Source organism: Hetaerina americana, unplaced genomic scaffold, assembly GCF_022747635.1.
Source record: "Hetaerina americana unplaced genomic scaffold, ioHetAmer1.1.p SCAF_3, whole genome shotgun sequence".
NCBI classification, from domain to species: domain Eukaryota; kingdom Metazoa; phylum Arthropoda; class Insecta; order Odonata; family Calopterygidae; genus Hetaerina; species Hetaerina americana.
In genome coordinates, this window is record NW_027286874.1 from 42,679,178 (window position 1) to 42,700,283 (window position 21,106).

Below are 21,106 nucleotides of genomic sequence, written 5' to 3' on the forward strand. Positions count from 1 at the left end.
CCCCTCGTGTTCTCTCTCTCTCTCCGCCCCGCCTAAAGCTCTCTCCTCATCCTCCTCTCTCCACTCCGGACGGGAAGGGGGCGAGTGGGGGTGAGGCGGGGAGTGAGGGAGGCAGTGGGGGGACGTAGCCGCCGCCGTCTTAACAGCCCGTAGTGTCGGTCCGTTTTGGCGTGACCCTTGTACGTGGTCTTTTCTCCCTCTTTCCTCTCTCGCTCCTCCTCTCCCTCCTGGAACTTTTTCTTCGCCAAAGCAGTCCTGCTTCTTCTGCCGTCGTGAGACGACCATCATCTTTTGCGTCTGCAAGCGGCGCGCCTCTCTCGCCTTCCATACGCACGCCCTTCGCGTACGCCCTCTTACGCCACGCCAACCACCACCACCACCACCGCTGCCGCCGTCACTGCCGCCGCCGCCACCCCTTTCTCCCCCGGCCAACCACCAACCTCCCTCTCCCACCAACCCTCCTCTGCCCCCACCCCCTTTACCCCTTGTCACCCACCCTCTTCTTCCTCACGCTACCCTCCCCCTTGCCCTGCCCCCCTCCCTCCAGCCCGTCCTCTCTTTTACCGAAGCAGCGGCCTTCGTCTGCTCGCAGACGGAGCGCGAGTCCCGAGACACATAGCTGTGGGAGAAGAAGCACCTGGAGGAGAGTGCCAAAAACGCTCGCTTGCACCCTCGGAAGGAAAAAACAATCACCGGTCGGAGTCGGAGGAGAAATCTACGTCCTGAGGGTCGGTCGCGACGCGATTCATTTTCCCGCCCGTTTAACGCAACCCGCCACCCCCCTTTCCTTCCTTGTCCCCTCCCTCCCTTTCCCGCATCCACGGGGACGGACGAGACGCCAACCCCGAAGTCTCCGTTTCCCCGGCACCCCAATAGAGAGACAGAGAGAGGAGGGAGGCATCGCGACGACTACGACGCGCGTGGTCCGCAGCTTGGCGCGCTTCCCCTTCGTTTGTTTTGACACCGCGAACGCCGTCGCGGGCCCCGAGGATACGACGTCGGAAGCCGAGAGAACAATCACCCGCTGCGAACCGGGCGACGTGCGAGGACATCCCGACTCACCTTCGTGGGCGCCGAAGATTCGGCCTGGACCGTCTATCAGAAAGGAAGTCTCGCCGCATCTGTGGAGTCAGCGTCTCGCCTCCGTCTCGTCTGAAACGGGGAGGAAGTCAGGAGGAGACGTCAACAGATATACGGTATATAGAGAGAGGGAGACAGAAGGAAGGGAGGAAAAAGGACGGAAGGAAGGATGCCGGAGGAAGTGTCCGAGAGGAGGGCCGCCACCGCCTCGCTGCCTGCGTTGAGGTAAGCGTGCACTCGCTTGATTTTCGGGGGGCCGGACGGCGCACGTGGGGGGTAGCGGGCGCCCCCGGTGGTGTCGATCGATATGTCCTGTGGGAGAGGGTGAGGGAGAGGAGGGATCGGGGTAGTGGGAGGGGGGTTAGGGGGTTATTCGGGAGGGCGATAGAAAGGGGATTTTATACAAGGGGTGGCGGTGTGAGGGATGGAAAGAGGGGGCGCGGGATACGCCGGTTGTCGAGGGGGTCTGGGTGCGGGCGGGGGCGGGCGAGAGGGGGTTAAGAGGGCGTGCGCGCGCGTGTATGTGTGTGTGTCCGTTCCCGTCTGTGAGGCGGTCCCATTGATCCCGGCTCTGCCAATATGGCATGTCTGTGTTTACGTTGGGTTCGGTTCATTATGTTGGGGGTCTGCGGCGGAAATTTTATCACTCGACCACCCCCTTATAAATGTCGAGTTCATGCTACGGGGTGGGGCCCCTGGTGGTGCAGTGGAGGGTTTGGGGTGGTGATGTATGAGATTTTCCACCCCACCGGTCGCATGGCACTCCCCAAAACGAAAATTAACGTCGAAATTAATACACTTTATTAATTGATATCATCAATTAACGGTCCAATGGGGTGATCATTGAAGAGATCCCGTTGAAGTTCTTGTAATTTGATTATAATGCGAAATTTTCTTGATGCGTAGTTGCTCGGTTCAGTGTACTCAATGTGATTATGCTGTTGCATGGATGGGTTGATCTTTTATCTCCAGAGAATTTAATAGCAATGTTTTTTCGTCCTTTTTTACTTATTTATGTACCCTGCAAGCCATCGCTAGGGTGAGGGGCAGGGGGTGAATACACACCAGGCTATTTTATTATTATTAATTTTCTTTGCTAGTTTCTGCGTTACTCCAGGAAGGGTGACGCAGGAACTAGCCTAAGCATGTATTTGATACCCTTAAATCGTGTTATCTTGGTCATTTGCATTAACAATTATATTAATTAATTATGGTATGCATTCCAAAGTCCCTGATCATCGTTAAACTCATCAAGCCTTTACAATATAACGGAAAACAATGAAATTGGCATGACATTTTTCAAAAATGATCACATGATTAAAAATCGTTTCTTTTGCTCCTGTTGTATCACACATCTTATCCTAAAGACTTAATTGTTAAAGGATTGCTCTAGAGATCCCCAATAGCTTCATGCATCCATTTTTTCAAGTTCCCATAGCCATAACTGTTTTGGAACGAAATAACTCGACATTTTTAGAAACAAAGTAATTGATTTTCAAATTTAAATTATGAATTGGTGTATATGAGTTTAAATGAATATTTGCTCGACATTAATAATCCAAACTGATGTATTGTAACTGTCGCTGGAACTCTTTTCTCTTATTCTGATTCTCTCGCCTTCCGAACGGTAGTAGAACATAATATGGAGAAATGCGAACGCGAGTTATTTATTAAAACTTTTACAGTAAACGTAATTTGCCTAGCATCACCCCAATTATCTCGAAAACACTTCACTGATATCTGTTTTTGCTCCACAATTGCACCCTCGTGCATATTTTATCTAGAGTAGCATCTTTCGCGCCTTATTCATGTGGTTTCGTGAACCGTTATGGAAACCTCCTCTCAGGTTGAGATGATTTCCTATCAGAAAGAGAAAATACGTAATCGCCTTGACCATAGACATGAGTCAAAATTAAATTTGATACTTCAACTAGAAGTACCAACGAATGTATTGCATCGTTTAAGCTTTGTTTTTTATATGCATTCCGTGTAAAGTGTTTACGTCGTCATTTGAAGCATCCAGATTTAAGCAAATGTACGAATAACTCGCACAGGTCGAAAATATTTTGACTCGCATTGATGTTCTTCAAGCTTATCTAGCACATTAGACGTTATCATCCAAGTTGACTTTAAAAAATTATGTGTAAGCAGTATAAATACATTTTTATTCGTTCTTTTTGTATATATTAAATGAAAATATGAACATATCTACAATAATTAATCACGTTCAATTAAGTTGAGACTTATTATGCACTAAACAATAGGTAGGAAGAAAAAAATAAATGCAGCAATAGATGAATTAATCAACAAAAATGGATGCAGCAATAAATGTTTTAGTCCCTCAATGTTGCTAGTCAGGACCCGGTGACGGCAGGGTAACGTCCTCGGCTACCAATCTAGAGGTCGCGGGTTCGATTCCCGGCTAGGTGGGTTTTGCCCCATCTAGGGCTTGACTGTTTGTAATTGATGCATAAATCATTGTTAAAAGTCCGATGTTAAGGCCAAAGTGCTGATTTTGGATTAATGCGTAATAAATAAATACATTTTTAAGCGAATTTATTAGGTATGCGCCTAGCTAGATTCGTCATGTGCTAATCCCATAACAATAATGATTAGCATCGATATGAGTAAAAGATCATCGAAGGGAAAAAGGTAATACTTAAGGGAGGGTATTATTAAACTTTAACCTCTCTCTCTCATTCACTCACGTTGACGTGAATAGAAGTTCGCACATGTGCGTGGAAGGAATGGGCAATTCATTTGAACTTGACCCCTTCGCCGCTTGGGAGTTTTTTGGCCTTGGAGGGCGCCGAAATCTCTCCGGGAACGAGTGAAAGCGTGAGTGGGATGGTAGTCTGGGAATTACGAATTTATTCAAGGAAGTCACCCGCTGCTCTTGGCGCCGCCCCAACTTATGTGCCGCTCTCGCTCTGTGTGCGTGGTGTAGCTCCATCTCTCATCGGCAACCCGCGTGTTCACCAAGCGCGTGGGATCGAGAGATCACCCACAATGACACGCAGTGGAGAGGAAGAGTCCGAGGTAAAAGTGAAACATCCGTCTCTCTCCCTGGCAGCGTGTCCACCGAAAAAGCCTTACCCGTTCTCTCCCCGGAGTAGTTGAGGCGGAGGGGAGACAAATATTTTCGGGTACTTCCTGCCACCGCAATGCATTCCTTTGACCAAAGTACCTGAGCAGTTTTCAGAATGATTTTTGTCTTTATTTTCAATCTCCAGAGGACAAGGTCTATGAATGTTTATGCGCGCGTTCTTAGGCCATAGCATTCCGGAAAAATAATGCGGGAGAGTTGATCTCGTATGAATTCGCCACGCATTGAAATCGCCTCATTTTTAAATTCGCTATACGTCTTGTCCTTACCGGTTTATTTCAATTTTTATGACATAACCAGACGTTCGTGCTGGTCAGTGTCTTGTCGTGAAATATGAATGGGTTCCAAAAAGTGTAGGGATTCTATCTTCCCTATTAGAAGTTACCTACCTTTTCATGGACGTCTTGGTAATATTTACTTGTTTCATTTAGGAAGTAAACGCATAGTACTCACATTATTCAGGCTTGTTTCGATACCAAATCATTAGCATGAAATCTAAGTATGAAATCTTAGATTTCATATATATGTTGCTATGAATTCCACTACAGGTGAGTGTGACAAAGGGTGTTAGATGAACAGACATTGCCTTGAAGAAGAATTGAAGTGAAATGAAACGACCTTTCTTTAAAATTGCTCAGCACTTTTTTAAGCTTATTCTTGCAATTCTTTTTCTGGTGGCTTCTAAGAAATTATTTATTAGAATTGTTCTCCCCTTAAGTTGCTCATTATTTATAGAATCAAGGAATGAGACTAGTTACAGCCCGTTTCGTCTTTTGCTATGGCTGCGTGGTTAATTCCATTATTCTTCGTGAATCCTTAACACAGGGAAAGCCTTAAAACCTTTCAATCATTTCATCACAGCTTTGTTTCTGAAATATCTGAACCCGGAATATTTTACGTTTCCCTAACCTTATGTAACTTTTAAACACTTTTATCGAATTTATATTTGAAATCGAAAGATCAGGAAATCGTGCGTTATAATATAAAAAATAGAGAGATTAATTCATAGCGTGAAACTGGAGGCATTAAATTAATTACCTATTCACAAAATGTAATACCTCTAAATAAACCTCTTTTGTGATAATGTATCGCTACAACTACTAGGTTTAAGCGCAAATAATTCTGAAACAGTAAATATTTATGGTCAGGGAAGTTGAACGAGCTAGGGTCGAATTAAAAAAAAACTCTTTACGACTCGAGAATCGAGAAAATTGAAGGTGCTGATCATACTCGTAGATGTACAATTTGTGCAAGGTAATTGCTTGGATATTGCACTGGGAAGAAGGAATTATTCGGCGCAGGTGACCCAGCGATCAGATAAGACTTAAAAAATGGGGCCTTTTTTAAAGAGCCCCGAACGAGTCTTTAGAAACCCCTGTTCCCGCTCATTGTCTTTCATCATGCGTGGAGTAATACTTATTTGACTACAGTAACTCGCGTAATTGGGGTAATTTTCATCACCCGATAGTACATGCGTAGGATTTTTTTCTCGTATGACTTCGTAAATTCTTATGACGTAAATTTATTTGCACGCTTTTGTTAACGAAAGCTGTAACTGAGGTACATGCGTGTACTCAAGCCAAGCTCCTCCTCATTTAGAGTTTATTCATCGACTGGTTCAAGTGATAGCGTTTACGTTTCCTATAGAGATCAAAAGAAGAATTTCGTGAGTTGAAGAAGTGTTAACAAAGAGGCGTGAGTTTGTGAAAGGTAACTTAGGTACAGATGTAAAGAGGAAAGTTGCGGAAACTTAATACGAAGCGAACGTATGTTTGTATGGCTTGGAAATCTGGTCATTGATGCTTGAGAATAGCCTAGATTGGAGACTTTTGAGATATGATTGTGGAAAAGAAGAGAGAATATAAAATGGATAGAAAGGATTGCAGCCTATGAAGTACTAGGCGTAGTGTTGGAAAAGAGACGGCTGTTGGGAGAAATTCGAAAGTAGGACAAGTATGAAGATGCTGGGCGGCAATGGGATCCTGAAGACGCTACGGTAGTAGATGGCAAAGTAATTAAAGGGAGGAAAAATTAAGCATTTTGGATGAAATAGGAGATTAAATAAGTATGCCGAGCTAAAGAACGAGGATTACAATAAGTTGTATGACGTTAAAGGTTATTTTCTATCGTTTTAGCAAGGCTTAGGGGTCAAGTAGTGCATGGTACCATGGATGATAAAAATCTTACCCTAAAACGGTAGACTACAACTAATAATCTAGTTTATTAAGTGTATTTCATAGTTTTTATTTTATTTTAACGAGAATTGCCTTAAGAAAAGCACCTACTCGCATTATAGATTAACGTTGGCTTGTTTCTGATGCCGTAATCTCAGGTACCACTTCCCTCACGAAGGTATTTGAACCCCTAAGATCCCACATCCTGGGAAGGAATCCGCAAGTGGACTGCATTCATGAGCGCGAGTTGTATGATGCCAAAAACAATTCCATTCAATCCCATCAATGGGCGCTACGAATGACATGCCCTCCCCCAATGGACAGAAAGATACTTCCTCGCACACGTGACTCCCAGCGTTGGGGCATGTTTCACTTGGAGGAGCCAACTAAAAATAGGGAATCATTCATCTCTATCGAGAGAATCACCATTGCTGGACCTCTCCTTATCCTCCCCGAATTTCCATCCAAACCAGCCCCCCCCCCCCCCAATCACGAAGGGCGTCCATCTGCGACGCTCGCTATTCTCCCGCGCCCTCCCCATCTCCCGCGCCACCATTCGCCCTCTCCACCCCCACGTCCTTTCCCGCAACCCCTTCCCTCATCCCCTGCCGTTCCTCCGTTGACGCGAAGCGCACCGTGCTCTCTCCCCCTCGGAATTCTTTTCAACGCGCGCGACCTTGGAGTCTTCTCACGTCCGAAGCCGCGCCGGACTCGCCGGTCCGGGTGGTGTGAGCATCTGGCGCGGAGGGAGGGAGAGGTGGCGGGGACCCTTACACCACCGACCCTCGGGAAGGAGGGGGCGTGCCGGGTGTCGTGGCACTGATACACACAGGCGTGGCTTTTACAAGTGTTTGGGGAACCATGAGGAAGGTGGAGGAGGAGAATGAAGGGGTTTCCGACCCCGAGGAGGCGAGTCGCTCCTCTGCGGGAAGGCGGCAGGAGGGGGCGCCGGGGAAAGGGGGTCGGGTAGGGGGTGGGTGGATGAGAAGGGAAAAGGAGTCGGTGAGGAGAGTAACAACACTTGAGAGAGTGCTCATTGAAGGTCACCCATCCATAGTGAGGGAAGGGAGAGCTGACTACAAAAAGGGACGAGAGTCGTTTCGGGTGGTGCCACATGGGTGAATCTGTCGTTCTTCCCCTAGTGTTTCACATGTTCTAAACTATTGGAAGTCGCTTGATTGGGTTAATATTTTTAAATATTACTTAGGCATGCAGATATTTATCTTACCTTCTCAACTGTGAAAATAATACACACACACACACACACACACACACATATATATATATATATATATATATATATATATATATATATATATATATATATATATATATATATATATATATATATATATATACACACACACACACATATATAAAAACACATACATACATATACATATTCACATATAAAAATATATATCCATATATAAAAATATATGTATATGAATTTGTATATATTTATGATGCTCATACTTCTGTATGACCACCAATCGTGTGTGTCCTTCGTCGGTGAGTGCCTTGGTGGCTGGGTGGATGCCAAAACCTCCTAGGAAAAAGTGAAATGTCATCTTATGAATGCATTTATTTGCCCCTACCTCTCAGAAGGTCCACCTATTTGCCAACAAATTCAAAGATCACGTTTGCACCTGTTGCCTGCCTTGTGGTTTTAACGATAGGGCCCTCGTGACGCATAGGATACGGACAGGTAAGTTAAAAGTCACAAACTTTAAAGGCGCTGGAATATTGCCTCGGATAACAAAGAATCATTAATTGCCTATACATTTATGTAACAACCTCGCCGTCCTTTTTCTGTGAATTGGAATTATCCGTATCTGTAATTAAAAATACAGCATACTATATACTTTTTCCCTTTCTATTAATTATATAGAATACCGATGCGTTTTCTTAAAATCTTGGCTTGGTTAGGAGAAATGCATTACGGGGGCGTCACTTGAATATGCTCCTGGCATTAGCAATACAGAATACAAAAAGCTTGGGATAAACATGTGTATAGTATCTACGTCACGGAAGATTTTATGACGGAAATAGGACGTCCACTAAATGCTCTTAATTGTAGATTTCAGTTCAAATTCACAATGCCTCATTATTGAGGTATGGATAAATTTGTTAGTTTTTAATTGCAGTATTTACGTAATTATTTTTTAAGCAATTAAACAGATAAAAATAATTTTATCATATATAAGTATTAAATTAGGCTCCTGACAAGGGCTATAACATATTAAAAGTATACCTTGTGAGACTTCAACGAGGTAATGTCTCAGAAGTGGTATTCACATAAATAGTTTTGCTGTTTTGTCATCTCGAGTGAAAAAATATGAACCCTGCCAGTGAAGAATTATGGAAGAAAACTAGGGAGAAAAAATTCCTCAGAGGTGAATCGAGACGTGTTTCTTTAAAACTCGTTCTCATAAATTCGCCTCCTCTTGTAAAACCATTGAAGGAGAAGGTCGCAAGGATACCTAACACTGCAGATGCGTTGCAAACCACCTTCGCTCGTATGCAAACCCATAAGCTCGTAAGGTTTCCAGTTTCCCATCCGAAGTGAGAGGCATAAAACCTGAGCAACAGCACTCTCGCCTTCATTTATCCCACGGAGAGTCCGTTCGGGTGTGTACTACCAACGATAACGTCCCATTGTCCAGTCGCTTAACTCCCGCGACTCTCTCTCTCTCTTCCCTTCGCTCTCTTCACGTGAGAGTCCCTCGGGAAATGCTCGCAAGTTCAGCGAAAAGAAAATCGGCCAAGTGAGTGAGAGTTGAAGTCACGGGATTTGCCCCGAGAATGGATCAACAGCAGTGATCTGGATGGATCTTTCCCGCCTCGTCGCTGAAATGGTCATTTGATTGGCGCTACATTTCGGTGGGCGTCTCTACGTGTACGTCCCGTGCGATTACGTTTCCTTGCGGCTCTACGATGTCGCCGTAAATTGATTGACCCGGTTCCTCTTCTGTCCTGATTAGGCACTTAGTCACGTAGGGCAAAGAAAAAAACCGTTAATCTTTGATTTTTTTCGCTCCATCCCTCCCGATTGCTTTCAATTTAAAATGCAGTCGTTCACTGCGAGTTTTGCTGAACTATCCGCCCACAAATAGCATCTTAAATTTAGAAGACTATAGATAATAACGGTACGATAAATTCGCGCCTCCCAAAAGATTTTAAGTTAATTTGCAAAATGTCACAGCTAAGAGATTTTTGACCAAGAATATAAAATTGAACGGTTTCGTTCTAAGAGAATGATACGGGAATGATTTTCAAAGTTGTGCGACTATGTTACTACGGGGAACATTTTTGGCATTCTATATAAATCCATAACAGAGAAATTGATAGTGTGACTGTTTTTGGGGTTCAGTGTTTATATTTTAATGATTCCAATCAGGATAATTCTCTGAACGGCCACTAAACAACACTAGGTTTTTGTGTACACACTAACCAACTAACTAGCCAACTCTAGTGTATTGTGTGCCAAAACTAGTTCGTTAGTCTAATGTAGTTTACCCCCACATTAACCTCAGTTGATGGAAAAACTGAAATTATACGGTTCTACACACCACTGGACACGCATAGGTATCATTACCGTTAAAACTAAAATTAGAATAATTTGGAATGAAATGAAATTGGTGCGAAATTTCAGAACAGTATTTTGTAAAAATTTTTTTTTTTTTTAATTTTGGGTGACTTAAGAAATTTCATCAAATTTCTAATCAATATATAAAGCATGAATAGCAACCAATAAATGTTACTTCCTAATGACTATGAGCATTCGCTAAATGACTGATAAATGAGTCAGACCTTTACTACGAATCTACACGAATTAAAAAAAAAATCAAAGCGATTTCGTGGACATACAAGGTGCCGCATGGAATTTTGTGTCTCCACAAATTTTTCATAAGCTTTCATTTTTACTGTCATTATTTCATTATTAAACTTGGCATTAAACCCATATGCCAAAAACAGATAATATATTAAAAATGTATGATTTCTTGAAATGCTGACCGTTACGTTTGAAATGCCCTATATACTCGAGTAGACATGTATGTTTGTATTGATACTGATTAGGAAGTTATGGATTTTAATATTTTTAAGGTTCTATTTCATTAATTTTAAAGTTTTTCAACCATGCTCTGTTGTCGTTGCTCCCTGGCGTTCATTTCCATTTATGTGACTCTAAATGTTCATTTTCTTAAAGTCTGGTGCAATACTTATTAGCTTAATTTATTATGGAGTTTGAAATATTTCTTTCTCAATATTTTCATAGTTATTCTACTTAAAAATATATATATATATATAATATAATATATAATATATATATAATATATATATTATATATATATATATATATATATATATATATATATATATATATATATATATATATATATATATATAAAATATCTTCGAAATGGAACGCTCATCGGCGACACACAAATATATAAAAACACAGATGTAGATTTTTAGAATATAGAGACACAAAGAAAGGACACTCACAATTTGTTATTTTACGTTTCGACAGCACGGCTGTCGTCTTCAGAATCTTCTTCAGCATCTGAAGACGACAGCCGTGCTGTCGAAACGTAAAATAACAAATTGTGAGTGTCCTTTCTTTGTGTCTCTATATTCTAAAAATCTACATCTGTGTTTATATATATATATATATATATATATATATATATATTATATATATATATAGATAGATATATATACACACACACACATATCTATAAGCCTAATTTTTCCGAAATCTCGATCTGCGCTCAGGCTTGTTTAAATAATGTTGATGAGGGTAATGAGTGTGTTTTTACAAAAGATTTTATTAAATCGCCGTTCATACGATTGGTGATATTGACCATAAAGAGAATGGTTGCGTTCAGTGTTCATTAAAATTTAAATGCAGCATCGCGACGAAAATTCTACTCCAGAGCACCCTTATGCTGCAGAAACTTTTACTTGTATTTATCTTCTGGTAGTTATGTGTCTAGGAGTCCACTCCCCTGTAGCGTTCTAACTAAATACTTCTTAGTAATACCACCTAGTGGTTTTCAACTACACTTTAAGTGTGTGTGAAATTCATTAATGACCATCTACCTACTCCTTGCTGGTAGGAAATTTGCGGATTTTTTTATTATAGGTGTTCATGTAGCCGAGGTTTAATTATATCAGTCTCTGGAGTGAAAACACGAATTACATATGAGAGGGAAAATTTTAATCCCTGAACATTGAATTAGCTCTGAAACCAAACAAAACTGTCTGACTCCGACTATCTATAATGGAGTGTTGAAAGAACATTTGCTTAACTTTCCAATTTCAAGATTATGAACATAGCACTTATAATAGTCCCATAAATATTCCTGTACTCTTGATACAAAGTGACTTTTTGAAGACTGTTGGCAAAATGAAGCAAGAGGCTTAAGGCAATTTAGGTCAGTAATTAGATAACGTCCAAACTGGCTAGCTCACTCAGAGAAATCCCGCAAAAGGAGCATAACTTAAATATTACTCTGGACTCTAAATCTCCATTAATAGCTCCTTCTTCTATGCTGTTAAAATTTTCTCAATTATTTCACAATCCCGTAAACTAAAACTGTATCAACACTTCCCTAAAGTCATTGCCATTTCAAAAAACCTTTCATTTGCTGTGCATAGCGGTATTTTCAATGCGAAAATTGTATTTCATCAATAAGACTCCAGGATAATTTGTGACCGAGGTCCTATTAGCTCATAGAATAATCAAGAGTACCGTAATGTCAGCATTTCTGTAGCAAGAAATTGACTGCTCAGTGCGACCTCGCAAACGTTGTTTGTGTTCTAGGGCCTTCATTTTCTCAGGGTAATTTGCATGCGATTTCAAACGTTTTTAATGACCCGCTTTATCGCATCATGAGGAAGTGGTTTCCAGTTTCACGATTTCACGACCTTAGTCTTTCTCTCTCTCGTCATGATTTCCGTATACAATGACTCGAAGATAATCTCTTTCTCGAAAGCGCAGCGTGTATAATTTCCCGTTGTTTTGTGACATTTCATAACAGTCCTCTCAGAGGTCAACATGCATGTATATTTCAGACTGGAATCACGTGAAACCAAGCTGGATAGGTACAAGGTTATTAGCGCGATGAGTTAATTAACTAAGGTCAGTTAATAAGTTCGCTCCCTTCGCCAGAACATACAATTTTCTCGATGGTAATTTCAAATTAATTTCTAATGATTTTCCTTATTCATCAGCCCTTCTTCACCCCTTAAGCACAAATTCGAGCGTGTCAATGATGGGCTGCTAATGCTCTCAAGCATGTGAGAACCTTTATCTCGGAAGCCATGGAAAATAAAACACGCTCAACCCAGGGTCAACCTGTTACGCATCAGAAACCCCAACAATAAAGGACAACACGTATGCGTATAGTATGCAAGTGTATGCGATCCTATCAAGTTCTCGCACATTTATCCTCGAAACATAGGAATAGCTAAAAATCGATCAACTCTCAACGTATCCTACCGACCAACAACCACAAGGCAGAGGAAACTGAAGGGAGCACGACGAGAAAATAGTTCTCTTCTCCCATACATCCTGGGAAAGACGCTTCGCCCAACCACTCATCTTCTTCCGCCAAACCAGGTGTGCCCATCCTAAAAATCTTTTTCCCAAGCGGGCACACACACACCCGACCACTGGTCTTACGCAAAAGGAATTTCAATCAGTTTTCGATTAACCGCTCCCGTTTTCCCTCAACCAACTCTCGTCTTTCCTGGAATCGCGCCCATGCTCCAGGACGTCCTCTCCCGTCCCTCTCGATCATCCCCCTATTCACCTGTTCTTTTACCCACTCCACACCCCTTCCCTTTCCATGCATTTCTGCCACAAAGTGTCGAGAGAGCAGTACGGAGAGAGAGAGGAGGGGAGGCGATGGGAGGGCAGACATGAAGAACTGCAAAAGGACGAAAAGCGTTAAGGCTTTTCCACGGAATCCGGCCATTCACCGTCCCCCGACCCATCTTCTCATTCTTCTCCCGTCGCTCGGTGCACCCCGGGCGGAGGGAGAGAAATGCGGAGGAAGAAAGCGAGGAGACGCGAGAGGGGCAGGGGAACTGAGGCGGAGGGGGGGTGGGTGGACTGGCTGGGAGATAAAGGGTGCGGGAGAGAGGGAGAGGGGGACACGTCGTAATTGGCGTCTCGAATTCACGGCCGCGCAGTGCTCTGTGAACGGACGTCGATGTTTCGGTCGCGGACTCCCATTGTGGACCACCTCGGACGAGCCATCCTTGGATTATCTCCCGTCGGAGCCATATCCCACCGACCTCCCTCTTTCCCTCCCTCACCCGCGGCCACTCCCCCTTCTCACCCACCTCCCCAACCCCCTCGTCCCCCCCACACTCTAATACGGCCAGCCAACACGAGCTCCCCTTGCGTGAACGGATTCCATTCCGTCTCATATCACCCCAAAAAACACCAACCAGATCACCCCCGGTAACTTGAGCTCTTATAAATCCCTCCCAGTCCTTCATTCACCGATGTACTTTATTTTGTTGTTTTATTTGCCTTTTTTTCTTCCGGATAGCACAGCAGGCTCACTGTTATCCGAGCAATACAGCGCCGGACTCCTGGCTGAGTGATGGGTTGACCGCTTAAATCGTACCACACGCCAAAATATCATTTCCTGGCCATAAATATGATAAAAAATTGTGAAATGATACCTATTCGCTGCAAAATCAGAATGCTTATTTGTGTCGATACCGAATAGATATATTCAGGTGTGATCATAAGAATTATGCCGTAGAACATGGAACGCTGAGACATCGCCATGTGGTAAGTCATCGTAACTGGCGACCACTCACCACATCAGGCATCCACAGCACACGAACAGATAAAGTCACGTTCCATGCATGAGACATAGCAACAGAAAACAATTCTAACGAGCATATCAATTTGTAACTACTTAACTGAGTCAAGATGTGCACGGGACCACCACAATTTCTAGTCAAATTATGTAACCAAGTAATATGTTGATTGTTAAATTTAGCCTTGACAACATCAGTAAACGTACCAGCGTCAGAGGTAGTTGGCAGCGACTTCAAAAACTGATTCGAAGTGTTACCTCGGGTAGCTCGTAGCAGCTACCCGAAGGATTCTTTCACGTAAACGGAAGAAAAAATATGTATATACGCTAGTACGCGTAGACATATACACATAAATGCACAAAAATCTAACTTTGTCATAAATTTTTCTTTCAGCCATAATTGTGCTTATTAACCTCTTTGCGAAGGACCCTCATGCATATTTATGATGGAGGTTCGAAATGAAAACGCAAAGGAATTTTTATAGACGGTGAATGCCTCTGATTCGGTCTCTGAAAATACCAGGGTTGCCGTTGAAAGCTAGACCGTATAATGAAGGGGCTGCAGTGGAAAGATACATTTTTCCACATTTCAATGAATAGAAAAGTAATATGCTCGAAAAAACTCTTAATGGGCGTAGAAAAATCAATTTTAACAATCCATTCATCAATAGCGTATCAAAAATATTACAGCAGCCAGACTGGGAATCACTCATGGAGCGAAGTTTCCCTAAATTACAGATTGAAGCTCTTGCATAAATTGGAAGGACGTCTATTCAGCAGTGATGTTGAAAATGTATTATTACCGCCATCGTACTACGGTGGGAGATATCATGTCAGTTAAATTGGAGAGATTAAGTGTAGAACCGATCGATTTAAAATGTCATTTTTTCTACGTACGATAGGGGATCATTATAACATTGTTCGACCGCAGTAGGGTCATGTTCGGGTAAAATTATTCTGGTGTGTTTACTGCCTCTGCTACACAACCTGGTGGTAGCTTGCAGGGTATATATAAATACAAATAAATACAATACTACTTACGCCACAAAGAACCATATTAGACATCCTATTCGCCGTGCAGTGTACTACGCTTTATTTTTACTACGCATGACCTTACATTCAAGCTGGCGTAAAAATATCATTAAAAATGTTTAGTCGGACGATAAAATCTCCAGCCACGGCCGCATAGTACATCCCATCCGTGGGAAATCACCACATTAGCAAAAACCACAATCTGATTCTTTTAAAATTTCCAATCCGAGACCCTTGGGTCATAACCTCAAGTACACTTGACTTACACTATGCCTAACGGACGGCAGCATATATTAACATCCTTTAGCGTTATTTCTCGTACTTGCTCCGCCTTTAGCCTCGCTGTGAACATACCGTGTCCAACTTCGTTGAACACCTTCCCAGTCGTATTTCAACGCCTCTCACGCACTCTTCCACCACCCTATAGCGATATAATTTTCATTTCCAATACTTTCATCTTCTCACACTCTTGGCATAAACCTTCCTACCACCTCCACTTCTAGCCGCTCCACCCTAACCCCCACAGTATTCTCCTCGTTTGAGATTTTTTCCTCTAGCACTCCCTCGCCATTTTCATTCTCTCACCCTCTTTCCTTTCCCGAACCCCCCACAAAACAGGTTCTTTTAATTTTCCCAGTGAGTACATTAGCCCCCTTCCCTCCTCCTCTTTCAGTGTGAGACTTCTTCCGTCTTCTCTCTCCCCCTTCTCTCTCTCTCCTTCCCCCCGCCGCATTCTCTCTCGTGTCTCCCGCTCCTTCCTCCCTCCCCCTTCCCTACTCCTCATCCCCTTCATCCTCCCTCGGAGACCTTATCTCGCACTTTCGGGAGATACCTCTGACTGCGGCGGCGCCGTGAATGACCCCCTAAGGCTATCTTTCCCATGTACTTCCTTCCACCGAAGTCTTTCTCTCACTTCGCTTCTCCTACCTCACATTTGACGGCGTATTCCGACCCCATCGCGTCGGGTCATTTGTCTGCAGAGAAAGACAGAGAATTATAGTTTGTATAGTATCAAGGGGGGTGAATTCAACGCCTGCAGTGCTTTTTGCTAACAAAATAATTTGCATAAGTCCTTCAATACGCTGTGAGCCGAGCATCTTATGCCTATGGAAAAGATATATAGCCAAGATTTTTACCTCTATATACATGTATTAGGGAGCGTATTAAATATATAATAGTGTATACTGTATAAAAAATAACGAAAGAATTAATTTAGTTACAATGTCGCTCGTGGTGAACTTTCACTATCACCAATCAAATATATGTAGTCCAATCCATATGGTCTATTTGCATAAAAGTAGTAATTATTTGCCTACAAGAATAAATATTTTGGAACTGCAAATGCCTATTAAAAATTCAAATATGCGGTTCAAATTAGATTAGCAACATTGATTGTGTTGATTATTAATTTTATGAGCAATTAATAAAATAAGTATTTCATCATCTATCGTTAGCATCAAGAGCGCAGGTAAAAATTCATAATAGGGGCTTTAAGCACGTGAAGTCGACCCTAGATGTCGCATAGACTAAAACATTGCCTCAAATGTTGTCAGTTCCAACTGGGTTTCATTAAATGATTTGTTCAAATCCTCAATTCCTAAAATTTTAATTTGACAAAGGCCCCAATTTAGCTGTTTATATGAGCATGAATTAACAAGTTTCACTTTTCGTCCGACAAAAGACTTTCGCCCATGCGACTCCGCAACTCACCCAACGGTCCGGGATAATTTTCACTTCGTTCCTTCACCTGGCGCCTCACCTCCTTGTTCTCTCCTCTCTTTCTCTACTCGAAACATCCATCCTCGCTCTTTTTATCTCTCTCTCTCTCTCCTCCTCCTCTCCACTTTTGCGGTTTCCTTCCTTCCTCCCATCTCCCCACTCTTTCTTCGCCAAACCACTCCAGGGGAGGAAGGCGGAGGAGGGAGGGAAGGAAGACCTTTTTGTTCCTTCCACGCCGTGGCCGGACGTGCGAGGTTTTTATCCGTTACGGCGTGCTCGACTCGATAGGCAACGCAGTTCCATCGCTTGGAAGGGACTCCAAAAGAAGTAGGAGCACAAAGAACGGGAAGGGTTGAAAGGGAAAAGAAAATCTGGCGGGAGTTAATCCTGTTTAAACGTTACTTTTTTTTATCTCGTGTGTCGTGTGAGGAAGGGGGGAGGGCGTGTGGGCAGACTGAGCGCGCGAACCACAAGTTACTCGATGATTTATCGATGGGTGTACTTTTCAATTGTTTTTGTTTGCGTCCGCAGTGCAGTTGGCTTCCCCGGTTAGTCCGCGTGGGGATTAATGGCTATCTCCGATCGGCGGCTCAGACGAATGTCTAGATGTTGAGGATGTGAGCGTTTTGCGACGCCCGACTTCGGACGTCTTGAGATGTTATTGCCCCCCCATTCCTCACCTTCGTCGACTAATTATTACGAGGATGGGGCGTTAAACTGGCTCCGAGGAGATGGAAATATTCTGATGAACGTCGCAAGATAAGACCACCCGAGAAATAATTCTCCTCCGTCTGGAACGCGAAGTTCCCGCCATCTTAATAACATACGTGGTGCGATTCCTCTCTCGAGTTCAATTCCTTCGCCTTCAACGGGGAGAAAGTCTCTCGCGTGAAAGTGAACTGCATCAGGAAATGACTTGCTATCAATTGGGTCCTCATCTGTTGAGGTCTAGTAAAAGGTGACGTAAACATTAAGATCAAGCATTTTATTTGAAAAACCAGCGTAAGTAGGCAATTGGATGAGGTTATTTCGTGCTGTTATTAAACTTCATCGTTTATGTGATACGCACACAAAGGACAGGGGGTATGGAAGGAGGGGAGGGGAAACTTGGGTGGGGGAAAGAGGAAGATATAGCGATAGGTGAGAGCGTTGGGCGAACTGCTGGTGAAGGAGAGGAAGAGGAAGATGTACTCTCTCCGTCAGTAACTACTCAGTGACAACGAGGATGGTGGCTGAGACCACCGAAATATTTCCAGATTGGGTAGTTTTTGGAATGTTTTTTTTTCTGTGTGTGTGCCACATAAACGCTCTACATCCAGAAAAGCGTTGTTTTCTTGATCTATATAACGTACCATACATTTATGTATCAATCCCGAATAAGTTACGAATCAAAATTCACCCAACATCATGCCACCTTGAATCGTATTTTTTATATGCACAGTGCATGAGTTTTAATGAAAACGCGCTTTCACTCTTGAACAAATATTAAAGATAAGTTGCACATGGTCGTTCTCTATGCGCAATCTTATCCTCTGTGTGTAATTGCGCATGAAATCCTTTGTAAATCACACTCCGTGACCACTAACTGAGCAAGGAGAAGATTGAAAGTCGAGCTCATTGAAACTCGACCGAGGAGAAATATGAACCTCTTAAAAATGCTCCCTTCTCTGTTTATGCGTTGTCATGGATGCTCTTCCATATCCGCGCAACGAGGATGGCCTTTTTCGTTATCATTATTTTTCAACTTTCCTTTTTCCCCTCTCTCTCTCTCGGCATGCTGATCGATGCGTTCATTATGCGGTCGCTGTGCTCCGACGGAGGAGATGGCAAAAAAAGGGAGCCCGTGCGTGTTGAGTCACGGAGAATAGTGCAAAACTGTGACTTAGGAGTGAAAAAACGAACCCATAAAGTTCAAGGACTGCCCTGCATATGTGCAAGCAAAAAACTTATAGTAAATATTTTTCTCCGCCATTTCATCGTGCATGTGGAAAACTCAAAAGGTTTCTTCAAGTAAAAAAATAGTAACCATTTTCTGCTTAAAAATGGAGATCATACTTTACGTAGACCCTCATTTTAATACCTTTTGTTGATGCCTTACACATGTTCAACTTTGCAAATTCCTTTGGTTCAACTTGCAACATTCCCATGCTCTACAAAGTTCATTACTGCCAAAGGATTGTTAAGGAATTTCTAGCATACAATTAAAAATGCATGGAAATGTTAACGGAAGAATGTTAAAGAAAGTTAAATCTATGGCTTGACGGTAATGGGATGTACTGGTGTCTCCAGCCAAATGGTCTTACTCCAGTATAATATTCCTCTAAGGGAAATAAATTTAACAATGTTCTATATCATTTTGCACAATCAACAATCACATGTAAAAATCAAGAAAGTTGACGATGCTGCTTAGAGAAGAAAGGATGAAGCGGTCAATCGAGGATAAATGTTTAGGAAGTCGATATTTTTTTAAGCGCTCACTACAATTGGTGATCATTTTGTACGTTCAGGGTATTTTCCACGGGATGAGTTTATTTTTACACCGCTTCCCAGGACATAAATGTCTTTCTGATGAATGAATTCCAGAACCAGTTCCATCTTCCCTCTTCCTATCACAAAGCTGCTTCACCGCTTCCTTTTTTTCTCCCTGTTTGCAATCCATTCCCTACGGTTTCGGTTGACACCGAGTGAATACCTTAACCTATAATATCCTAATCCTTTGGACGAACTTGTCCCCAAGCCGTCATCATCTTCAGCCTTTTATTCCCCGTCAAGATTCATGGAAACGCGGCGGACCTAATTAAAACGGCGCACTTAAAAATGTTAACTGGCTTATTCCGTGAGGAGAGTGGCTGGGAGAGAGTAATTCACTGGAACGACGTCTACCCGGGGATGGCCGGAAGAACATCGACTGCTTTCATCGACCGGTTCCCCTTCCTTTTTTCAACCCTCCCCTCTCCTCTCGACCCCTTCCCACTTCCCTGTCTCCACCTCCGCCCTCTCCTTTCCCTCTTATCACCCTCATTTCTTCTTTTCCATCATCCACCTTATTCCTCCTCCATACTTTCCCACCCTCTTCCATCCCCTTCACATCACTTGCTAATTAATCCTCCCTCCCTGGTTCCCGTCTCCTCCTCCTCCTTCTCTCTACTTCTATCTTCAACTTTCTCTGCCTCCTCTCCAGGACTTCTCATCCAATCCACGGCCTCTGAATTGTTTCGGATCGGTCTCAAGAACCATTTTTATGTCCTTCTTTCTTCATAGCAATCAAACGAGGTGCACTCAACGTGGATTTTCATTCCCTCCATTTCAGTTGGCCCATGTACGAAACTTGGGTTTAATTTTTCCTCACCATCATATTCCAGCTGATCGATTCAATGTATTTAGTTATTATTTATTTTTTGGAATTCAAATAATTTCTCGAAGGGAAAATGTCTTTTTTTTTCAATAATCTCCTTTACCTCAACGCTCGCCGGTCGAAATCTTCCAGCATTCGGGCGTGGAAAGTAATTTGTCGTTGAAAGCAGTGTTTTGTTGAAAGCGATTACGTCGATGCCGAAAGTGAAACGTATAACGGGAAGAGGGAAATATTCCAATGTAGTTGAACGCCTAATCGGGAGCCCATTGAGATTAACCTTTCGTGAGAGGTGGGACGTCCGTGTTATTTCTGCGGTTGTGCGAACTCGCCGACTCAACTCGTACGTGCTCTATTTGCATAAGTTTTCCGCCGCGTCGACCTTTGAATCTCCCTCTTCCTCCTCTCCCCGCAGCTGGACGTTTCCTCTCGGACACTTTCGCCTCTTCCTCCCCACCTCCCTCTTCCGCCTTCTCGTCGCCATCACCCGTTCTCTTTCCCAGTCTCTCTCTCAATTCTGCTCCCTTTTTAAGAGCCCCGTCCGTGAAGCGGATCTGCCCTGCAGTACTCAATGCCCCTCCAACCTTCTACCCGCCCATCCCCCAGCTCTGTCCCCTCCTTTCGCCCCCTCCCCCCGGTCCACCCGTGGACTTCCCTGCAAATGGGGAGAGGGGACGAGTGCGTTCTTTCTCTCTTTCTCCTCCTCCTCGAGCCATAAAATCCACTGTTTTGTCTTACCCTTGCTCCTCCCTCCTCCTCCTCCATCACATCCCCTTCTTTCTTCCCAGCGCTCCCG

General features: G+C 43.2%; 1 protein-coding gene across 1 annotated transcript in view; it reads left to right on the forward strand.

The window, feature by feature from the left end:
* Positions 1-614: 614 nt before the first annotated feature.
* The window catches only part of LOC139690328 (uncharacterized), a 134,503-nt gene continuing 114,011 nt past the window's right edge, over positions 615-21,106 (forward strand). Inside the window, exon 1 of the mRNA XM_071587722.1 lies at positions 615-1,305. Coding sequence (XP_071443823.1) covers positions 1,250-1,305 — 56 coding nt within the window. The 5' untranslated portion in view covers positions 615-1,249. The remainder of the gene's footprint in view (positions 1,306-21,106) is intronic.